The 22,424-nt window shown below is 53.2% G+C and overlaps 1 protein-coding gene across 3 annotated transcripts in view; it reads left to right on the forward strand.

The window, feature by feature from the left end:
• PDE4B (phosphodiesterase 4B) overlaps window positions 1-22,424 on the forward strand; it is a 172,680-nt gene that overhangs the window by 83,476 nt on the left and 66,780 nt on the right. Inside the window, exon 1 of one of the 3 annotated variants that reach the window (XM_064429163.1) lies at window positions 1,558-1,987. The exons of the other annotated variants lie outside the window; for them this stretch is intronic. Within the exon in view, the coding sequence (XP_064285233.1) occupies window positions 1,941-1,987 (47 nt within the window). The 5' untranslated portion in view covers window positions 1,558-1,940. Of the gene's footprint in view, window positions 1-1,557; window positions 1,988-22,424 lie in introns of those variants that run through there. 3 annotated transcript variants of the gene reach the window in all.

Here is a 22,424-nt window from a genome sequence, read left to right on the forward strand (position 1 = left end):
TGGAGCAAAGCCAAGGAGAGGTCAAACTTTTGGAATATTGGTCATCCATGATCCATCCTGATTTTTCCTTGTACCTTTAATTTGCCCCTATTTTTATAGATTTTAAAAATCTTTTTATCAATAACGTCAATAGAATAAAAATAAGGATTTATGTCTCATCTCCCAGTCAGAGGAGAGAACCACACAGTTTTCCCAGCCTGGAAAAGCTTTTCCTGAGCTTTGAGTGTGTCAGAGCAGCTGGGGAGTCTGAGTGGGGATGGAATGACACTGCCACTCTCCCCCTTCCCTGGATTTTAAATTGGATTTGGCATCTTAATTGCTGAAGCAGCTCCTCGTTCTACCTTTCCAGCTCGGAGTTAACTGCAGGGAGGGGGGCTTGGATTGTGGATCCTCTGAGATCCGTGGGGTGACCCCTGCTCTGTCCCCTCCTGCTGCTTTGGGAATAGGGAATGTTACGGATCACCGATGGCTGATGAAATCCATCCATCACCTATAGAAATCCCATTGATCCATCACCCACAAAATCCCATTTATCCATCACCTGTGCAAACCCATCACCTATCCAATCCCCTTTATCCCCCTTTCCCGACTCCTTCCATTCCAGCTGATGGATAAAATCCCTTCCCCGGTTGTCAAGGTGAAACGTCTGGAGACTTCAGGGGGGAACAAACAAACAAACAAACCAACCCGGCGAAGGGAGAATGTTCCGGTGCCACCGAACTTTGTCCTTCCCGAGGGGAGGAGGCGCCATCGGGTCCCTTTGTCACCCCCGCAGGGTGCGGGTGGGGCAGAGCGCTGCCAGCATTCCCGATCCAGCGCGGTTTCCTCCCTGCATCCCTGCATCCCTGCATCCCTCCCTCCACCCTCGGCTCTCCCAGCCCTCCCTTTGTCCCCGGGTCCCCTCCCGGCTCCGGCGGGGGCGCGGCGGGGGCCGGAATTTCGGGAGCCGCTCCCGGGCGGATGCGGCCCCATCTCCCACCCACCCCTGACGTCTCGCTGCACCAGGGAGCCGCGTCGGGTTTGATGTGGAGCGGCGGGATTTAGATCTTGTAAATCTTGTAAAATTCCATTTTATGCAGAGACAGGGAGAGGCACACGGAGGCACGGCAATCCGGCGGCGCCGCGCGGGGCGAGGCTGCGGCTGCCGCGGTCCCGGCGCCGGGATCCTCCCGCAGGAGCGGCCCCTGCGCGGCATGGCCGGGGCTGCGCGGCACAGCCCCGCGCCCGGCTGACCGCGGGGACGCAGCGAGGGGCAGGCGCCGAGCACTCCCCTCTGCGCTCGCCGTGACCCCTGGCAGGGAGCCGGCAGCTCTCCTGCCCTTCCTTCCTGCGGGGCGGCATGGAGCGTCCGGGCCTTTCGCCGCCCAATCCCGCTGCCCGGTGCCCGTGACCCCGCAGCCGGAGCTGCGTCCCTGCCGCAGCCCGCATCTCATCCCCGTGGATGCTCGGCGGGAGGGAGCCGCCGGCGGGGCTGCTGCAGCGTCACAAAACTTTGCCTCGGCTCCGGAGGAAGGAGGGATGTGACCTGGAAAGGAGGAACGGCAAAAAGGGGATGGTGCTGCGGCTTGGAAAAGGTTTTTTTGTCCCCCCGTCTCAGGATCTTTGGAAGGGATTTTACAAATGAGAGCAGGAAGCTGCAGTCAAAGGGGGGGGTGCCAGAAATAGATTTATTTTTTCTTTCTCCTGCTAGAAATGAAGAGATTTGGGAGTCCATAGAGGCTGTTCCACAGGCACCCCCACTTTTCGCTTGCCAAGGCATTTGCATTCCTCTGGAAAGTGGCATCCACCTGCAAGGGGAGTTGCCATGTAATCCCAAAGAATAAAAACTCCTGGAAACATCTCTGTGCCACTGAGCCAACTCCAGAGGGACCCAAGTTGGGAATTGGCAGGACATGTCCTGACTCTTTTCGGATGATAGAGGAGAAGGATCAGCTGGGAAGATGTTAAATATTAATATTTTACCCAATCGCCGCCATTCGTGGATTTGGTGAGTATGCCATGGGTCTGTCCGGATCACAGCACTTCTGGTGGGCACAAAAGCTTGGAAATCAGGATTTTTCCAGGCTGAGAAGCAGCTGCTGGATGGGAACATGGATAAGGGGGTTCCTGGAGCTGTGGGTTTGCTGAATATTTTCTTCTCTGGTCTTCCCTGCTCAGAGTTTGATCTGAGGCACCCTCGCGACACCTCCGACGGGGACTGTGGGGACAGGGTGGGGAAAGGATGGAAAATTTCCCGTTGTCCTGGTTTATTTTCCTTCTCAGGTGTTTATGAACCTCAGTTTTCCTTTAAAAATTAATGAGTCCCTAAAACGTCCTTCTCTGGAGCAATTCCCTGGTGCCACCTTGGCACCTTCTCCCTGTTGCATTTTAATGAGCAGATGGAGCAGCTGCTGCTGCCCCTGCTCGGGCCAGGGCAGGGGACAGGGAGAGCCCCGGGAATTCCAGAGGCATTCCCACCTTGGGGCTGGGACACGGCACCAAAACCTCATTTTGTAGGTTAAGATCCTCTGGTGGAGTTCAGTTCTTTGGCTGCTGTGATCCATGTGGTCTTCCAGTGTGGATAGTCTATGGAACCTGTGGGAATCCAGAGATAATTTTATATTCTCCTTCTTCAAATCCTGCATTCTGTGATCTCTCCTACACACAAATATTCTGGGTTTACACAGAATTTATTCTCTGTAATCTCATTATGGTTTTTAGTCGTTTCACCGTGGCTCTGGGATCGACCTACAGGTCAATATTTGTATATAGGAATAAAATTATCCCCTGATATATAAATATATAAATAAAACATAAACAAATATGTATAAATAGCCAAGGCTCTGAGCCTTGGAATGGTTCTGGGGAGGGATTGGGTTCTCCAAAGTATGTCCTGCTCCTCTCGTGTGCAGTTCCAGGGATAAGAGAACAGGAAGGGGAATATTTGGAGAAGAAGAAGAATGTAGGGCCTGTATTGAAATTATGGAATCTTGGAATTGTTTGGGTTGGAGATCATCTCATTCCATCCAGGAACATCTTCCACCATCCCAGGCTGCTCCAGGCTGGCCTTGGACACTTCCAGGGATCCACAGCTTCTCTGGGAAATCCATCCCAGGGCCTCACAGGGAGGAATTCCTTCCCAACATTTCTTCCTGACACCCAATCTAACCCAGCCTATCTTGGGATTTTTTCATGGCTTCCCCTTGAGGTTTAGCAGGGACAGTTCTTGGTTTGCTTTGGAAAGTTCCTCCTGAGGAGGAGCCCCAATAAGCCAAGAAAGAGGAATATTGGGGAGTGCTAATTGGTTTGCCAGATTTACAAATGAAGGGAAGGGGGGAGACTTGTGCATTAATTATGGACAAAATCAACGCCCAAAGAGCCCAGGAAGTTATGGAAAAAACCATTTCCTTTGGAGAAGGCAGAACCCCATTTCTGTGGCAGCAGGAGAACAGAAATCCTTTCAGCTGCAGGAGCTGAAACAAGCCCTGAGCAGCCCCAGGTCCCAGCAGGGGACGTTGTCAGGGATGGGGCTGGGACAGGTCGGAGCCATGGGACCAGCCAGGGAAGCTTCAGGTGATGGAAACTGCAGCTCAAAGGGAGCCTTGGCAGGGTGTGGATTCATGGAGGGAGGGATAAAGTTATCCCAAGAAAATTCCCTTCACCTGTACCCAGGTGCAAACAAAGCCAGTTCTTCACCTTGTGCTGGCCAGGCTTGAGTCAGGCTGAGCCTTGCTAAACCAGACCTGTGTGAGCTCCTGGTTGCTGTTCAGAGCCCACACAGGGGCTGAGACTCATTAATTCCTGCTTGAAATGTCTTCAGGGATTCCTTTCCTCTGGAATAAATGTTCTGGGCTTCTTTGGAGCTTGTCCCTCCTCTGTTCCATCATCCAAAAGGAAATGTTGAACTGGACCTTCCCCCTGGCCTGGGGAAGGAGTCCTGCCCATGGCAGGGGTGGGATTAGCTGAACTTTCAGTCTCCCAAGCCTTTCCATGATTCCATGGATGACCTTTGGCTTCCATGCTCTCCCCCAGGCCCAGGAGAGGAGCTCTGGCTCCCATCCCCTGTGGACCATGTGGGGCCTCGGTCTCTGCTGCTTTGGGCTGCAGAGGGGAGGGCTCTGCTCGGTGCTCAGGGCTGGGAATGGGGCTGGGAGCTCATTTTGGGGACATGGAAGCTGGGACTGCAGCAGCAGAGCAATTCCTGCTGGAGCAATGTGGGAATTCGTGGCTGTTCACAGGGATGGCCCCAAACTCAGGCCTGGCCACTGCAGCTGCAGAGGCTGAACTTCGGCAGGGGAGGGAGCAGAAGCTCTGTCCTGGGGTGAAGTGGTGGGATCAAATCCCAGGATTTATGACAGCTCAGGAATCTTGGAGAGGCCACAGCTCCCAGATAGCAGCTGGAGTGGCAGGAATATCTTTGTGTTGGGACATAAACAGATTTATCAGCAGTGGTAACCACGGGACCAGGAGTCACCCTGACCTTGGCTCCCTCTGCTCCCCGGCTCAGGCTGACACGTGGTGCTTGGATGTGAGGCTGGAGGGGTTTCCATAATGTGGGTTTCCATAATCGTGGAATGACTGAGCTTGGAGAAGCCCCCTGAGACCACCGAGTCCCCCAGCACTGCCAAGGCCACCCGTGTCCCCAGGTGCCACATCCACAGGGCCTTTAGATCCCTCCAGGGGTGGGGACTCCACACCTGCTCTGGGCTGGAAAGGAAGAAATCTTCCCAAATATCCAATCTAAACCTCCCCTGGGACAACTTAGAGCTGTCCCCTGTTGTCCTGTCACTGTTCCCTGCGATCAGAGCCCGATTTCCTCCTCATTTTGTGAACAAATTTCACTTTGATTTTTTATATTGACTTTCAAAATACTCAAGGTTTGCTCTGGGAATTAACACTCTCCGGATCTGTGGGTTAAACCTTCCAGTCACCTTATTTCCATGGATTTCAGCTGGATCTTAAACCATTTTGGTTCTCCTGACGGATTAATTCCGCAGCCTCCTATAAATAGGCAGGATTTCCAACAAAGCAATGATTTATATGCAGCAGGTAGATTTGAGAGACAGAACTCTGAAATCTGTAGGCACAATTTAGAAAAGGAGAGGCCAAATATTTCTGCTGCGCTCACAAGAGCCTGGAGGAAGCACAAAGAACTCGCTGTGTCTGCAGCAGAGACAATGCCTGCCTGCAAGGAGCTGGGGAGCCAGGGATGGGATTTAATTGGCAGCGTTGGGCTGTGGGGAGCTGGGTGTGCAGGGGCGCTGGGGGAGCAGGGGCTGCTATTTCATTCTTGGTATTTAGTGACCTTTCCCTTCTCCTCAGGCTGGGGCTTTTCAAGTCCTTCCTGGCTGTGTTTTCCTGCTGCTTTTGAAAGGCAGAAGATAAGAGTTAGAGGCTGCTCCTGATGTATTTATATTTCCATATTTCCATTCATTATCTTCCCTTCCAGGGAGAGGATCTGGGTAGCTTCACTGGGATGGGAAACTTTTCAGCTGAGTCCAGGGACGTCTCTGCCTGTCATGCACACAGAGCTGTTCTTCCAGGCTATTCCTCCTCCTCCTCCTCCTGCTCCTGCCTTGTCCACGAGGCACAGTCTGAGTCCCCCCTGGCTGCAGAGACCCCTCGGGCTGGAGGAGCTGCTCCCCCGCCTGGTTTGGCATCTCCAGTGAGCATCCCTTGGGAGAGGGCTCAGCCAGGGAGGAGCAGGGGGCCCCAGGATGACTTTTCTGGGTTTGTGTGACTCCAGGAGGAATTGGAGCTGCTGGAACAACTCCAGAGGAGCCCCTGGAGCCCCTCTGGAGCCAGGCTGGGAGAGCTGGGGGGGCTCCCTGGAGAGGAGAAGGATCCAGGGAGAGCTCAGAGCCCCTGGCAGGGCCTGGAGGGGCTCCAGGAGAGCTGCAGAGGGACTGGGGACAAGGATGGAGGGACAGCACACAGGGAATGGCTCCCACTGCCAGAGGGCAGGGCTGGATGGGAGATTGGGAATTGGGAATTGTTCCTGGCAGGGTGGGCAGGGGCTGGGCTGGAATTCCCAGAGCAGCTGTGGCTGCCCCTGGATCCCTGGCAGTGCCCAAGACCAGGCTGGACACTGGGGCTGGAGCACCTGGGACAGTGGGAGGGGTCCCTGCCATGGCAGGGTGGGATGAGGTGATCCTTGAGGCCTTTCCAGGCTGAGCCATTCCAGGATCCTGTGGATGCAAACTCAGCTCTCAGCATTTCTAAGAAGTTCTGGGGCTTTTCCCACTCTTGCATCTTAGCAGGCTTAGGAATGAGATTCCTGTTCTGAAAGCCTGATCGGGATTTCTTTCCTAACCCTCTTCTCCAGGGGCTAATAACTGGGATATGGATTTCTTTTAGCTCCAATTCCCTGGCAGATTAGCCAATCTCAGGCACTCAGCACGATGGGAAAGGGGTTTCTTTTCCTCTTTCCAGCAGAAAGAAGAGAAATTTAATAAGGGAAATTTGGGCTTCCTGCTGACCTGGGGTTTGTCACACGCACAGAATCCCAAAGTTCAGTGAATTTTCTGTTTCAGCACGGCCTGCACTGCTCGTGCTTTCCAGCTCTGCCATCCTGAGAGCAGCTCCCTGCTCCTGCTGGGCCAGGCCCCTGCAGTTGATCCCCTTGGAAGTGGGAATAATGGCAGAGCTTTTCCAGGGGCTGGGCCCCGTTCCCAGACACCTGCTGTGCTCCAGTCCTTCTGCAGGGGTAAATCCAGGTGTCCCCTGTGTCCAAGTTCCCTTCCCAGCACAGAGCAGGGCAGGTGGATGTTGGGAATTCCCTCTGCTCCCCAGCCCAAAGCTCAGCCCAGGTTTAAACTAAGAACTAAACAAAGGATTTTCTGGTGCTTTTCCCCACCCTGACTTCCACAGGAGCCTCCTTAGGGCTTCTCAAAGGAGCCCAGGTGTGATTCAAAACCTTTCCCTCCAAACTGCAATCCCAAACCCTTCATCCTCATCATCATCATCCCCCTGCTGTTCCCATGGGCATTCGGGGCTCTGGCAGAGGGATTGAGCTCTGGGACCAGACAGGGAATGTCTGCTGCTCATGCTGAGGGCAGCCACTACAGGAAGAAAGATTCTGGAGCTTAGAATGGTGGAATCGTGGAATAATGGAATGACGGGAGAGTGGAATTCTGGAATCACAGAATCCTGGAATCACAGAATCTCCTGAGCTGGAAGTGACCGGAGGGTCGAGCCCAGCTTACATCACAGAACACCTTCATTCCATGCACTGTGAAATGTTTTTTTTTTGTAATGAGGGCTGGAAAATCATTCCCTAAACCGTGTGAACCCCAGTGCAAAGAGCCATTCCGTCCCCTCTGGAAGCACACAAAGTGTCCTTCACAGCGTTTGCATTCTCCCGGTTCACTTTATCGCAGAATCCCAGCCTGCTGTGGGCTGGAAGAGCCTTGAACATCCTCTCACCCAGGAGTGAGGCTGAGGCAGCTGGGGCTGACCCTCGCTGCTCATTTTCATCGCCTTGGGATCGATTTAAGAACTCGATGAAGGGTGTGAAGAAAGGCAAACAAAGCAGCCAAAGGTTCGGGAGGGAGAAAAAGCCCTCGTGGCGCTGGAGGAGCCGCCAGGTTTTTGAGCCTTTCCTCGCCGGGTTCAGGCGTGCGGGGCTGCTTTGGAAGCTCGGGCTGACGTCAGTGGAGCGGCGGAATGGGAGCATCCGCACATCCAGCCCTGCCCTGGCCCCGCTCCCGAAAACCGGGGAGCCGCCTGTGTCCAGCACAATTAACTACAGCCGTGTCAGGATGCCTTAAAGTGCTAACACTGCTCCTTAATGGTGGAGCTTTATTTTTTTCCGGGGAGAAAAAAGCAAATTTCGAAGTGCTTGGTTTAAAAAGTGGTTTAATAATAATTTTATAGGGGCTATTCATCATCTTATAGGGTTTGTTTCTCCCCAGTCCCAATTACTTGGGTGTTTTTGTTGTTTTTTTTAATGTAAACTCATTTATAAGTCTCATATTTTTTTATGTAACTCTAAATTCTAGGGCAGAAAATGCCTGCGAGCCTTTCAGAGCAGTTTCGCTTTTTTTAGCTTTTTGTTGGAAGGAAGAGCCTGGGAAAAACGTGTTAATTGTCTCAATGTGGGAATGCTGCAGAGCAGCTCCGCGGGAAGCAGCCCGTGCCACCGAGCTGATGGATTCCTGCCGGGAGCCCTCATCCCGCAGGTCCTGTGGCTCCTCCGGGATTGTCCCAGCTCACCCAGCCTTTCTGAGCACAGCACAGCATCTCCTCAGCCCCCACGGGCACGGCGGTGGGAAATGCGGGGAAAATTTGAATTAGTGGGGGAAATGTGGCCAGGATGAGTCTCAGGACACAGCAGGGAAGGGGATAACTGTGTAGGGATAAATCAAATTATCTTCACTCTCTGTAGCACTGTGGAAAATTAAACTCCCAAGTTCATTCACCCTGGTGATGAGGGGAAAACACCTGGGATGCAGAGGCTGGAGAGCAGGGAGGGGATCGGGGAGCTCTGCAGACCCACTGGGTGCCCCTGGTTGGGATGAAACCCAACAGGCATTCCAGAGTCCTGGAATGGTCTGGCTTTGGGTGACCTTAAAGCTCGTCCTGTGACAGGGACACCTCCCACAGCCCAGGGTGCTGCTGGGCCCCTCGGGCTCCCTTGGGAATGCTGAGTGGGCTCCCAGGCACCGTGGGTTCCTTCCAAAGGAGCATCCCTGCGCAGCCACGGCTGGTTCCTCGGGAAGAGGCTGCTCCTGGCTAACCCCGGGCTCTGCTGCCAAGTGGAAAATGGAGCCTTTGCAGAGAGAAAAGAAACATCCAGGGCCTGGAGGCTGCTGGGCTGGGAAGGGCAGCTGGGGTGGGGACTGCGGCTTCACCGCGGGTTTATCCCAAATCAGCTCCTGGGTTTATCCCAAATCAGCTCCCGGGTTTATCCCAAAATCAGCTCCTGGATTTATCCCAAAATCAGCTCCCGGGTTTATCCCAAATCAGCTCCTGGGTTTATCCCGAATCAGCTCCCAGGTTTATCCCAAATCAGCTCCTGGGTTTATCCCAAATCAGCTCCCGGGTTTATCCCAAATCAGCTCCTGGGTCTATTCCTGAAATTAACTCTGTTTCTCCAGGAACTTTCCAGGCAGATTCCATCCTGAGCAGGGGGAGCTTGGCCTGCTCTGGCATCACCCCTGGGATTGCAGTGGGAGGTTTTAAGGAATTTTTGCTGTGCCTCCCTCAGGTGTTTGCATTTCCATGTTAATTCCAAATAAACTTGAACAATTCCAGTAAGGAGCAACAACAAGACTAAAACGAATTCTGTGGTGGTTACCACAGCTCTGAAACTTCATGAAAATTCCCACTTTTCTGATGGAACATTCCCACATTTCATTTTCTGGCTGTTTAGGTTTGCCTGGATTGGATATCAGCAGGAAATTGGGGTTGTAGTACAAACAGCACACGTGGAATTTGGGATTAGGGCAATTCCCTTCCGTGTCCCTTTGCTGCCCGGGGCCCTGCTGGATCACAGGGATTGGGGGACTCCAGGAAGCATCCCAGGCTGTGCTCCCACTCCTCAGTGTTCCCTGGAAGCTCCAGGATATCCCAGGCCGATGTTCATCCCTGTTTCCTTGGGTGGAGGCCAGAGGTGTTGCTGGTGAAATGGGAGTGAATTAATCCAAAGGGTTGGATTCCTTTGTAAAGTGTTGTTAGGAGCCGTGGATGAAACATGATGGGTTGATGATATAAACTCCTGGAATTACTGCATTCTTTGATGATTTTTTGGGTAGGAATACAGAAAAACCAGAGGACTGGGAAAAGCAAATACGGCTGGAAAAGATGCCCAAGAAATGGTGGGGATTCTTGCTCCCACAGGATTAACCTTTGCCATGGATAGCTGCCAGAAAAGCAGATTTACCCCATGGAAGCAGCAGATTCCAAGGGGAATCTGGAGCTTTTGTATTCCAGGGGTTTGGGCCATGCTGGAAGCCCCAGCAGGAGGCAAGCACGGCAGCTGGGATGGGTGGGATCCTTCCTGGGAGGCAGGGAATGGGACAGGAGCTGCCTTGGACAGACAGGAGAGCACAAAAACCACTTGGAGCTCTCAGGCTGAGGCTCCCGTCAGGGGAGCTGGGGCTGGAGCTGAGGGTGGGAGTGGGCAATCCATGGGGAGCATCCATGGGGTCCCACCAGGACAGGAGCTCCAGGAGCTGGGATCACCCAGCCAGGAGGGATTCTGCTCTGCAGGGGGATGGGAGGAATCCTGGGGTGGAGATGTTGGAGAAATGAGAAATCAACACTCGGTTTGCTGCGTGCTGCAGGAGGAGAGGGAGCTGGGAAGGGCTGGACGTGGGTAGCAGGAAAGGTGAAGTGAGGATGAAGCCAAAAATGCAGGGAATAACAGGGAAATAAAGGGGATGTCTGGGCAGGGCCGTGTGGAGCAGCAGCCTCGGTATCTAGGGCAGCACTGACGTCGTTCCTGGGAAGGCAGAGCAGCGCTCGGGAGCTCAGGGCTGGGAGCAGCAAACGAGGCAGGGCTGGGGCACCTGCAGGAGCCCCCCAGGGGAGCCCCACCTGCAGAGCTGCCCCAGTACCTGGAGCTGCTGGAGAGAGCCCAGAGGAATCCACGGAGCTGCTGCAGGGCTGGAGCCCCTCTGGAGCCAGGCTGGGAGAGCTGGGGGGGCTCCCTGCAGAGGAGAAGGAGCCAGGGAGAGCTCAGAGCCCCTGGCAGGGCCTGGAGGGGCTCCAGGAGAGCTGCAGAGGGACTGGGGACAAGGATGGAGGGACAGCACACAGGGGATGGCTGCCACTGCTAGGGGGCAGCCATGGATGGGAGATTGGGAATGAGGAATTGTTCCTGGGAAGGGGCTGGGCTGGAATTGCCAGAGCAGCTGTGGCTGCCCCTGGATCCCTGGCAGTGCCCAAAGCCAGGCTGGACAGGGCTTGGAGCAGCCTGGGACAGTGGGAGGTGTCCCTGCCATGGCAGGGGTGGCACTGGGATGATTTTTGAGGTCTCTCCCAACCCAAATCCTTCTGGGATTCCATAATACAATTAAAATCCCTATAGCTGTGTGATTAGCTGTCAGGTACCTGCATGTGTTCTCTGACCTTCCGTGCCACACCAAGATGTGTTTGCCACTCTCAGGAATATCAGGATTCTTTTGGAATTGTAGGGCAGATCCCCACGTGGGGGAGACTGGCAGAGTGACAGGGCTAAGAAAGGCCTTTCCCCGTCTGACGTCACAACCTCATTTCCAAACAGGTTCTTCTCTTTCATCTCCTGCTGTTTGTGCACATCCCAAAGTGCAGCTGCTGCCTTCACCTCCCAGCACACTCACTGCAAAGAACGCAGGGAACATCCCAAGTTTCCTTTGGGATGAGAAAAACCCCTCTCCTTGTGCATTATTGTAGAACCCCAAACTGGTGTGGGTTGGAAGGGACCTTAAAAATCCCAACATTCCACCCCTGATGGAGGGACCCCCTGGGCAGGGACCCCTCCCACTGTCCCAGGCTGCTCCAAACCCATCCATCCTGGCCTTGGGCACTGCCAGGGATCCAGGGGCAGCCACAGCTGCTCTGGCAATTCCAGCCGAGCCCCTGCCCAGGAACAATTCCCAATTCCCAATATCCCAATATCTAAATCTACCTTCTTTCAGCTTCCAGCCATTCCCTGTGTGCTGTCCCTCCATCCTTGTCCCCAGTCCCTCTGCAGCTCTCCTGGAGCCCCTCCAGGCCCTGCCAGGGGCTCTGAGCTCTCCCTGGATCCTTCTCCTCTCCAGGGGAGCCCCCCAGCTCTCCCAGCCTCGACAGTCTCTTCTTTTGGATTCCCTGGATCCCATCCCTGGACCTGTTCCCTTGTGTTTTCCTGATTCCATGGCTGTTTCTCTCTCTCTCGATGGTTTTACTGCAGCAGGATCTCCTCAGCTGCCAGGACAGAAGTGTGGCATTGGGAATCATTCCCTGAAACCCCCTGGGGTCAGTTGAGGCCGTGCCAATCCTTGGGATGGCAGCAGAGCCCTCCAGGCCCGGCGTGCCCCATTCCCTGAATTCCAGTGAAATATTCCCGTTCCCCACATGCAGTAGCACATTGCCCAGTTCTGGTTTTGTGGCACGGCCACACCAGTGCTGACCCAGGGCTGTAGCACCGAGCAGTGAGCCCTGCTGGCTGATTCTCCATGCAGCACACACAGGAGCAGGATATTCTGGGATCGCATCCCGGGAACAGCCGTGACTCATCAGCTGCAGCGGCAGCCAGGAGATGAGGAGCTATTTATTACGGCTCTTCCAGGCTGCGAGTTCTTCTGAGCAGCCAGTTCTGCTAGGAATTATGTAATTATTCCTCCTGGATGGTTTCTCTTATTGGTTTGTAATTACAAAATCTTCGCAGCACACTCCTGGATTTTCAAATGAAATCCTGGGAATGACTTAATGTGAGGAGAAGGGAGAGATTTGATCTTATCTTGTTTATGTTTGTTTGTTTGGCTTTAGCAGGGATGGCTCTGCAAAACTTCACCTTTTTTTTTGGTGAAACTGTTCACTCCTCGTTTACGGGTTTGGAAGTTCATAAACAAATGTTTGGGATGAAATCATCTGGCCTTGGAAGCTGGCAGGAGGGGAATTCCATGTGGGAGCTCCCGGCTGGTTGGGTGGGAGAAGGGCTGGATCTGTAGCTGCTGAAGTTGTCCTCATGCCTCCCAAACGCTGGCTCATCCCAGAGGGATGAGGAGATCCAGGGGTTTGCAGGGAGGGAGTGCTGCCCTCCCCAGCTCTGCCTGTTCCATGAACAGTGCCCGTGCCTGCTCATCCCAGCAGTGAGAGGAGATTACTGGCAAACCCTTCTTCCTAAAGCAGAGAGGGACGTGGGTGTGAAACCCTCCCTGAGGCTCCTGCAACGGGAGCTGGGGGTGCTCCTGGTGCCACCCACAGCCCCTGGAGCTCTGGAGCAGCATTCCCAGCCCAGTGTGTCCTTTCCAGCCCTGTGGGAAGCAGATCCTCCGCCCCATGCTCAGGGGAATCAGGATCCTCCTCTGTGGCATCCCTCCCTAAAAGCAGGGAATTGGGGATCTGGCTCCTCACAGGCTCCACTTGTTCTTTGCTGAGGGGTTGGATAAATATTTCTTAGTTTTAATCCCCAATAAAAGAGCTAAAAGCCACATCCTTCAATTTATAATCTCAGAACTGTGCTATAAACTCATCACAGCCTGAATATTCCAAAAGTCACACGGAGGGTGAGCTGGCAGAGCTCTTGGGAAGCTCTAAATCACATTTCAGTGTCCAGTTTTCTTAGGAAAGTCTATTATTCTTACACTGATCATGGATAATTTGGCTCTAATCTTTATTCTATGCTCTGTTTTGACTTTGCTGGTCAATTTTTAGCACTCCCTTAGGAAGAGGCATTTAAAGATGGTTTGGCAGTGAGTTTGGAAGGAGAGATTAATTCAAAATCTGAAGCTGGTGATGGAATGGGTCTGTCTCAGGTGCATCACTCGAGTCCTATTGCTGTTTCAAATCAGACTTTTTTTCCCCCAGGATCATGTAGATCATGGAGTGGTTTAGGTTGGAAAACCTCTCTCAGACCATCAAGTCCAATTTTGCCCCACATCCACAGGGATTTTAAATCCCCCCAGGGATGGGACTCCAGCCTGCCCTGGGCAGCTGTGCCAGGCTTGGAGAACCCTTCCATGAAGAAATGTTCCCAGTGTCCCAGGTGGGTAAGGCAGGAGCCATCCCATTCCCGATGGTCTCAGAGTCCCTGCTCCCTGCTCTTGTTTTTTGGGATCCATTCCCTCTGCAAGTCCTTTCTGCCAGCCGTGGGATCAGTGGCTCAGTGTCCCTGCCCACCTGTGTCCAGCTCCAGGAACCCCTGGAACATTCCTTGGGCTCGCCTGAGCGTCGGGCTGGGCGGGACTGGCAGGCTGAGCCTGGACAAACTTTACCGGGAAAGCCGCAGGGGGAGATCCCGAAGGCAGCCGGGGGAAGCGCAGGCAGGAATTTCTCCCAGCTCATCCCTGTGTCAGCTACAGGAGAATTCCCACCGCGTCAGCGCTTCCCGGCTCCCAGAGCCCCGGGGGATTGGGGCCGGTGACTTCACAGGGATCGGGAATGATTTCACGGCCCGGCTGATGCCAGGGAAATTCCGGGCTTTGGCGGCTGGGCTGAGCCTTGCAAAGCGGGGCAGGACAAGGCTGAGCGCACAGAGAGGCTCGGTGGGTGACTCAGTCTGGTCTGAGCCTGGTTTTGGGACCAAAATCCTCTTGTTCTCCTAAACAAACCTTTCCTGGTGGCCCCGAGCAGGCGCAGACACGACTCCGTGGTTCTGTGTGATCCCACCTCAGTGCTGGAGCTGGATAAATCTCCAGTCCCCTGGCACCACCTCCAGGGCTGGGGACACTGGGACCAGAGGGAGCAGCTGGATCCCAGCTCTGGGCACTCGGGGACATCAGGAGGACAGAGATTTACTGGGGGACACTGGGAGCAGAGGGAGCAGCTGGATCCCAGCTCTGGGCACTCGGGGACATCAGGAGGACAGAGATTTACTGGGGCACAGTGGCACTGAAGGAGAGGCTCTGTCTGTGTCTCTCCATTTAAATGCATAAAAGAACTCTGGAAAATCCAGAGGATAAATATTGGCTGAAGGAATTGAGCTCTGTGAGTGAAGGCCCAAAGTGGGGCTGTATTCAATGTCCCAGTTTCCCTCAGATCACAAAAGGCTCCGACATTTTTCATCCATAAAGACATTAAATTGTTTGGAGTGGAGGCTGGAAGAACAAGCTGACCCCCTTTTGCTTTGCTGCATCCAAATTGTGCAGTGTAAGAATTATTCCATTAAACTCTGCCTTCACTGCTGCTCTCCCAGACCAGTTTAGCTCCAGGAATGAAAGCCCAGTTGATGGCAGATGGAATATGATGGGTTTATTTCAGATTAAGAGTGTTAAAAAGTGGGCTCTGGCAGAAAAAAAACCCAACCATGTTTTCCTGAGGAGACACAAGAAATTGTCAAAGCTCTAAGAAATTGTCACCTTCCATGAGATCTGACCTGGCAGCAGAGCAGCTGTGCAGGAGGAATTGTGTGAGGCTGACAAAGGTCAGTTCATCCAGGCTGGGAGGGGCTGGGGCTGCAGGGATCCACAGGAAGGGGGAGCATTCCATGGAATCATGGAATCATGCCATCCCCCTGTGCCATGGCAGGGACACCTTCCCCTGTCCCAGGCTGCTCCAAGCCCTGTCCAGCCTGGCCTTGGGCACTGCCAGGGATCCAGGGGCAGCCACAGCTGCTCTGGCAATTCCAGCCCAGCCCCTGCCCAGGAACAATTCCCAATTCCCAGTATCCCACCCAGCCCTGCCCCCTGGCAGTGGGAGCCATTCCCTGTGTGCTGTCCCTCCATCCTTGTCCCCAGTCCCTCTGCAGCTCTCCTGGAGCCCCTCCAGGCCCTGCCAGGGGCTCTGAGCTCTCCCTGGAGCCTTCTCCTCTCCAGGGGAGCCCCCCCAGCTCTCCCAGCCTGGCTCCAGAGGGGCTCCAGCCCTGCAGCAGCTCCGTGGATCTTTACAGAATCAGAGATGGAGTTTCTGAGTATTGACCAGCCCCTCACGTCACCCTTCAATAGCTCTGGCATTCCATCCTCCCTTCACAAGAGGTGGAGTTTCCTGGGCTGGATCTGCAGGGCTCCAGGCTCCCAGCTGGGGACAGGGGCAGCCAGGACTGCCAGCCCAAATCCTGTCTCTCTCTGCTTCTCCAAGTTTGTAAATTTGCCCGTCACCTATTTTTGTGCAATTTAATATCTTTCCCATGGCTTCTTTTTCTCTCCTGTTATTAGAGAAGCAAAGGAAAAGCTCTCCTGGGCATGAATGAGGAGCTGTGTAATGGGTTGCAATGGTTCCATCCAAGCCATTGTGCTCTGCCTTGTGAATGTCTATTTAATCAGTGGTTTCAAAAGAGCTGATTTGTGCTAAGTGATTTTTCTTTCTTAGACTGCAGCAAGAGTCTCATCCTCTTGTGAGGATGCAGCGCAGGCAGTGCAGCTATTCTGGGCTTCAATGGCCCCATTGAGCCGGGAAGAGGTTCAGGAGCAGGGATCCATTGAGATGATTGTGGGCAAGGAGCTCTGCAGGAGGCTCTGCTGGGATGAAGCACCAGGCTTTATTAACTCAGCCATTCCACTCAATCAGGAGCTGAGTTATGTTTTCTACTCACAGATTTGCTGTGCTTTAGGAGCTAGGCCAGCTCTGGATGTCTTGGAGGCACGCAGCTTTCAGGTCTTGCTGCTGGAGGGAGCTTTGCTCCTGACAGGAGCTGCCCTGAGGTGGCACGGCTGCCTCTCTGCCACCCCAGCACAGTCACAGGGTGGCCAGAGCCACCAGTGTGGCCATGGTTACGTTCTCAGGCTGTCTCGGTGGCTTTTTGCTTCCCCCTCATGGAAAAGGATTGGGGTTCATCATGTCTTTGCTCACTGCAGGTACAAATTTAGCCAGAATTTGGGTTTGTGAGTGGCCACTTAACAGCACTGATGGGTTTGGGTTCAATCCCAGAGTACATACCTTGCAAGAGCACAGTACAAAGCCATCATGGATGCGTTGTGAGCATCCATAAATCTCTCACCTGAGCATGGTGAGTCCTGCCCAGCTCCCCAGGCTGGCACACGCTGCTGCCCTCACTCCTGCACTGAGCCTCCCTTGCCCAAACACAGCAGCACCTTGGCACGGGGCAAACCCCACTGTTCTGGCCGAGTGCTCAGCACAGAAGGCTTTGACACGAGGGTTCTGTTGCCCTCTCCTTATCTTGTTTGCTCCTCACATGATCACCAGCAGGCCCTGGCTATCTGTGTGGCATTTGCTGTCCCCTGGGTCAGCTGTTCTGCGGGGTGACACCGGGGTATTAATAGACACTGTCACATTGCACTCTGGCTGGGGGCTATCAGGACAAGCCCCTTGTCTGCCTCTCACCCTGGCTCTGCATGCTGATGGTTCCCAGAGGCTGTCAGGGCTGGCACTGGCCAGCAGCCAGCCCCAGGAACATCCACACAGTGCCACAAACATCTCCTGGCCGGGGAACCCAGGGCTGGCCCCAGAAGGACAAAAGGAGGGTAGGTCACCCACAGCTGTGACACAGGGACACGTCCAGGTGGGTTTGGAACAGCTCCAGAGAGAAGCTCCATAACCTCCCTGGGCAGCTGTTCCATCCTCAGTGTGGGGAAGTTCTTCCCCATGTTCAGGTGGAATTTGTGTTTTAGTGTGCAGCCATTGCTCCTTCTCTGTGGCCCCACTGGAAGGGCTGGCACCGTCTGCTCCAGCAGCTCCTCAGAATTGCAGGTGTTTTAATCAGCTCCTCACTAATTTCAGGTGTTTTTAACAGTTCCTCACTAATTTCAGGTGTTTTCACTAAATCTCAGGTGTTTTTACTAAATCCTTACTAATTTCAGGTGTTTTCACTAGATCCTTACTAAGTTCAGGTGTTTTAATCAGCTCCTCACCAGTTTCAGGTGTTTTCACTAAATCCTCACTAATTTCAGGTGTTTTATTCAGCTCCTCACTAATTTCAGGTGTTTTCACTAAATCCATACTGATTTCAGGTGTTTTATTCAGCTCCTCACTAATTTCAGGTGTTTTCACTAAATTCTCACTAATTTCAGGTGTTTTAATCAGCTCCTCACTAACTCCAGGTATTTTGTCTCCTGTGTTCCATCAGTGAACTCCAACATCTCTTCCTCCCCATGAGAGTAACCCCTCAGTGCCTGCTCTCCACAGATGTCACCACCCAAATGTTTACACACAGTGAGTCAATATTTTTAAATGGATCCACTTTGGCCATCGATCACCTCTGCCTACTCATTCTTCATTAGCTCAGGTCAAACCCTTTATCAATACCTCTATCAATAGCCTAAAACAGCCATTAAGGCTCAATTCTCATTAGCTCAGGAATGGAGCTGTAACTGCAGTCAGATGCAATGATTTTGTGCCAGGCACACACATTTGTGCTTACTCACACTGCAAACTTCACCTTCTGTGTAATTAAGCATTAATTAATTGTAGCAAGTGCTCTGCCTGTATTTATCCCAAATTTCCAAGTGGCTGTGGCTGCTTTGTTGTGTTAGATGCTGCTGGATTTGATGACTTGTTTCAGACTTCAGTTTTGGGCTGATTTTGCTCAGTGCCCCCACACCTCTTATTTCTTTTGAAAAGCTTTATGGTTTGGAGGAAGTGACTCCAAAACAGTGATTCCAGCAAGTGATTTTCAACATGAAACAGAGCTTCTAAGGGATCATTAATTAAGGAAGATCAAAATGAGCCCCGGAGCAGGTCTGGAGAGGATTTGCAGGTCTAGGGAACATTAACAGTGCTATTAAATGATATTTTGGGTGCCAGCAGCACTCTATCTGTTTTCACATCACAGCAAAATCATCCCAAGAGGGTTTGATTTGCTGCCTGACCCCACCATTTGGCACAAACCACATGAAATGTGCTGCAGGAGTTTTGCCCTGCCTGGATTTTTGGCCTCACACTCATTCCTTTAAAAGGTTTTGTTCTTGCTGCTCACCACCTCTGACTTCTCTCCACGCTGGAGAAGCTTTTCCTTCTGGTAAATCCAGTTTGCTGTCCTGAGTGATTAAAGCTCATTGCAGACCATGTGATTTAACGGCAGAAAATTAAAATCTGGGGCTTAACTTGACCCTCTTTTCCCCCCTTTGTTTTGAGCTGCCCGAGGAGGAGGGGAGGCAGTGTGGGCAGGCAGAGCTGTCCCTTCCGCCTCACCAGCCTTGGGAAAAATGCAAATTTATGGAAATACTGTCTGGGCCGGCAGGCTTTGTATTCCCTGGCTCTGCCTGCACGAGAGCTGGGCTGGGCATTTCACAGAATTGTGGAATCGTGGAATGGTTTGCATCGGAAGGGATCCTGAAGCTCATCTCGTTCCTGCCCTGGCAGGGACACCTTCCCCTGTCCCGGGTGCTCCAGCCCCAGTGTCCAGCCTGGCCTTGGGCACTGCCAGGGATCCAGGGGCAGCCCCAGCTGCTCTGGGCACCTGTGCCAGCCCCTGCCCACCCTGCCAGGGAACAACTCCTTATCCCAAGTCCCTCTCCAGCTCTTTGGGAGCCCCTTTAGGCCCTGGAGGGGCCTTTAGGATCTCCCTGGAGCAATGTTTCATAAGTTACACTATTAATGCCACCAGGAATAACATCAAGTTGGTGTTTACCCCCATCACTCCCACAGGAAAGCTGTTCAGTGCTCTGGCTGCTCTCGAGGCACAGATTTCCCTCTGATTTCCAACCTCAGTTTATTCCTGTCCATTTTATCCCCTCTTGTTTTCACACCAGCGTTGTCCTTCGGCACAAAGATCCCGTTTCCTTTGCCTCGGGCACTTGTGCCACCCCTGTGTGGGGAGCAGCAGGTGCCATTCCCAGCCGTGGCTGAGCCCCTCAGACAGAGCAAACCCTTTGTGCCACAGGGCCAGGACTTTCCATCTCTCAGATTTCCCCTCCAACAGCAGCAGGTGGCAGATGCTCGGGAGCTGGATGACGCAACCTTTGCACTGAGCTTCTGCTGGCCCTGAAATGATCAATGAGAGCTCTGAAAAAGATTGCCCTTGGAATCACATCCGTGGGCTCTGACATTTGCTAGCACAGTGTCCTCTCCCGTGGATAGGGAAGATGGGGAGTGCGGGCATTTGAGAGATGTGAAGCAAGGAAAATTTTGCTGAAATGTACCCAGCTGGATTAATTATTGTTAAAGGCTGAGTCTCCAAAGGATTTAAAGATCTGAATACCATCTTAGGACATTTCACTGTCTTTTTACTGACAGGCTCCACAGATCCCAATTATGGAGATAAATCCAAAAACCAGGTCAAATAATTATTCCATGAATCAGGTGGAAAGGCTGGATGCATTTCTGAGCACAGCAGCTTTCCACACACCCATTGCTGGAGTTTTGGATACCATGGAAAGGCTGGGGGAATGTAAAACATGAGTGCAGGAAATGTGTAAATCTTCCACCTCAAAGGCTGCCTGTTCAGCTCAGGTGAAATGGAAACTCTGTGGTGTCTGTAAGTTGTCACCACGGTTGTCACTTTGTTCCTGTCTCCAGTGTGGTTGACAGCAGATGAGAGGAGCTCTGTGAAGTGGGGCTGGATAGATGAAGCAGCTCAGAGCTTCCCCCCTGCTTGGAAAGGCAGAAGCGCCTCTGGAGCTGTGCCAGGATCTCTGTTGAAGGGCAGGGTGGAATAAAGCCTGGCTCTGGCCAGCAGCCTCCCGATGCTCCAGCTCCATGCGGATCCAGGAGTGCTTTCCTGTGTGCTGGAAGCACGGGGCATTTGTGCAAGGGACCCTGGAGACCGAAGGCTTGGCTCTGGGAAGGCAGTTAAGTGCAGACTGCACTTTAGAGGGGTGGGAGAGCCTCGAAGGTGCATCAATAAAAGATGGAATATAGGACTGGAATTCCCCTTCTGTTGCCGGTAGTGCCCCAGTGGGGGAAAGGCAGGGCTGGACCCCGTGTTCCCACTTGCTGGGTGGAATTATCCCCCCACGCTGGTTCTGGGCAGGGATCAAGGTTTGTCCAGAGGCAGAAGGGCTGGAAGGTGTCCTGGAGCCCCACCAGACAACACCAGTGTCCCTGTCACACGAGCCAGGCCACCGCAGGCAGCCTCCAACATCCGTGTGCTGTGGATTGGGAGAGACAGTCTGAGAAATGCTACGGGGCTTGGCTGGAGCTGGGAAAGCTGGAAAAGCTGCAGTGACACTGAGCAGAGCAGAGCAGCCAGGCCAGGCTGGGGTAAACACTGCTGGAATGGAAACATCTGTGCCGTGGGACAGCAGCGTGTCACAGAGCAGGTGCTGCCAAAATCCCGTGTCTGGAGCACTGTGCTGTCCCTGTGCCCCCTGTCCCACCAGCCATGAGCCATTCCAGCACTTTCCACAGGGAGAAGGGGCAGCTTTCCCCCTGGGGAGACCCAGCTGGGTTCCTCACGCAGCAAAGGCACAGCTGGTGCTGGAGGTTTGGTGCTGCTGAGCTGTGGGTGGGTGGAGGGTGCTGGGCACAAACACCTGGGGGTGAGCAGAGCTGTCAGTGCTGCACAGGGAGGGCACCACAGAATCCTGGATAGTCTGGGCTGGGAGGGACCTTCAAGCTCATTGTGGGCATGGGCAGGGATCCCTTCCACTGTCCCATGCTCCAAGCCTGGCCTTGGGCACTGCCAGGGATCCAGGGGCAGCCACAGCTGCTCTGGGCACCCTGTGCCACTCATACCTTGTTATGCCTTAGCTGGGTAGGAAGGGAAGCAACTGCTCCATCAGTTGCTAGCTGGAATGTTTTCAGGAGGAAAAAGCCCTTAGGAAATGGCATTGCTGCCCATGTTGGGAATGATCACGCTCACATCCATATGTCTTTGCAAGCTCTGGAAGTAAAAATACAGGCGGGGTGTCTGCTTTGTTTGACTGTGCTTTGCAATTTCCAGAGATTAATGGCAGAGAACCATTGGAAGAGGATAAAATAGCCCAGGATGTACATTTGGAAAAATAACAGCTGGATTTTAGCACTCAGGATTCTTTCTCTGTGGGACTTAAAACAGCCCCATGATGTTCACTTGTTACAGGATAATGTCAAGCTGCTTATCTGTAGTAAACATTAAAAGGATTAAGTTTTTTGGAACCCTTTGTGCTAAGAGAGAATCCAAACTCATTTTTATTTCCTGCTGTACTTTTCCAGCTATCTCCTGGTGGCTGCTCCAACCTGGCATGGTGCTGGATACAATCCCTGACATTTGCTGTGCAAACCAGGAGCCTCCTCAGGGTGCTGCTGGGTGGGTTCTGAGAGCTGGGGGGGCTCTGGGGACTCATTTTTCCCTCGGGGCTCTGCTGAAGGTGGGTTTGGGTTGCAGAGGGAGCAGCAACAGCTCTTGGGTCTGTTTTGGGCTCCTGGTGTGAGCAGGGCAGGGGCTCTGGTTGTTCTGTCTCTGTTGTACCCATTGAGCAGGAGAACAGAAACAGAGAGTGAATTAAAGTCACAGAATGGTTTGGATTGAAAGGGACTTAAAGATCATCCAGTGCCACCCCCTGCCAAGGGCAGGGACACCTCCCACCAGCCCAGCTTGCTCCAAGGCCTGTCCGACCTGGCCTTGAACTTCTTTATTCAGAGATTACAAAGTCAAGTAAACATATATTTTTGCTTTTGGATACACGCAGAGGCTTAATGATGTGTTTAGCAGCAGCTGACAGCTTCTGTTACAAACACTTCAGTCAGTGCTGCCGGGCTCCTGTGCCAGGCAGCTGTGACAGCGCTGGCAGGGGCTGCAGGGGCTGCTGCCTTGCTGTGGGGACACTGAGCTCTGCAGATTGTGGGATCACGGGGCCAGAGACCAGATTGGCTTTGATGGCATCTTAAAAATCAGCCCATTCCACCCCTATCATGGCAGGGACACCATCCCTGTCCCACCTTCCCGTCCCCAGTGTCCAGCCTGGCCTTGGGCACTGCCAGGGATCCAGGGGCAGCCACAATTC

Source organism: Passer domesticus, chromosome 7 (assembly GCF_036417665.1).
Source record: "Passer domesticus isolate bPasDom1 chromosome 7, bPasDom1.hap1, whole genome shotgun sequence".
Classification (NCBI taxonomy): Eukaryota; Metazoa; Chordata; class Aves; order Passeriformes; family Passeridae; genus Passer; species Passer domesticus.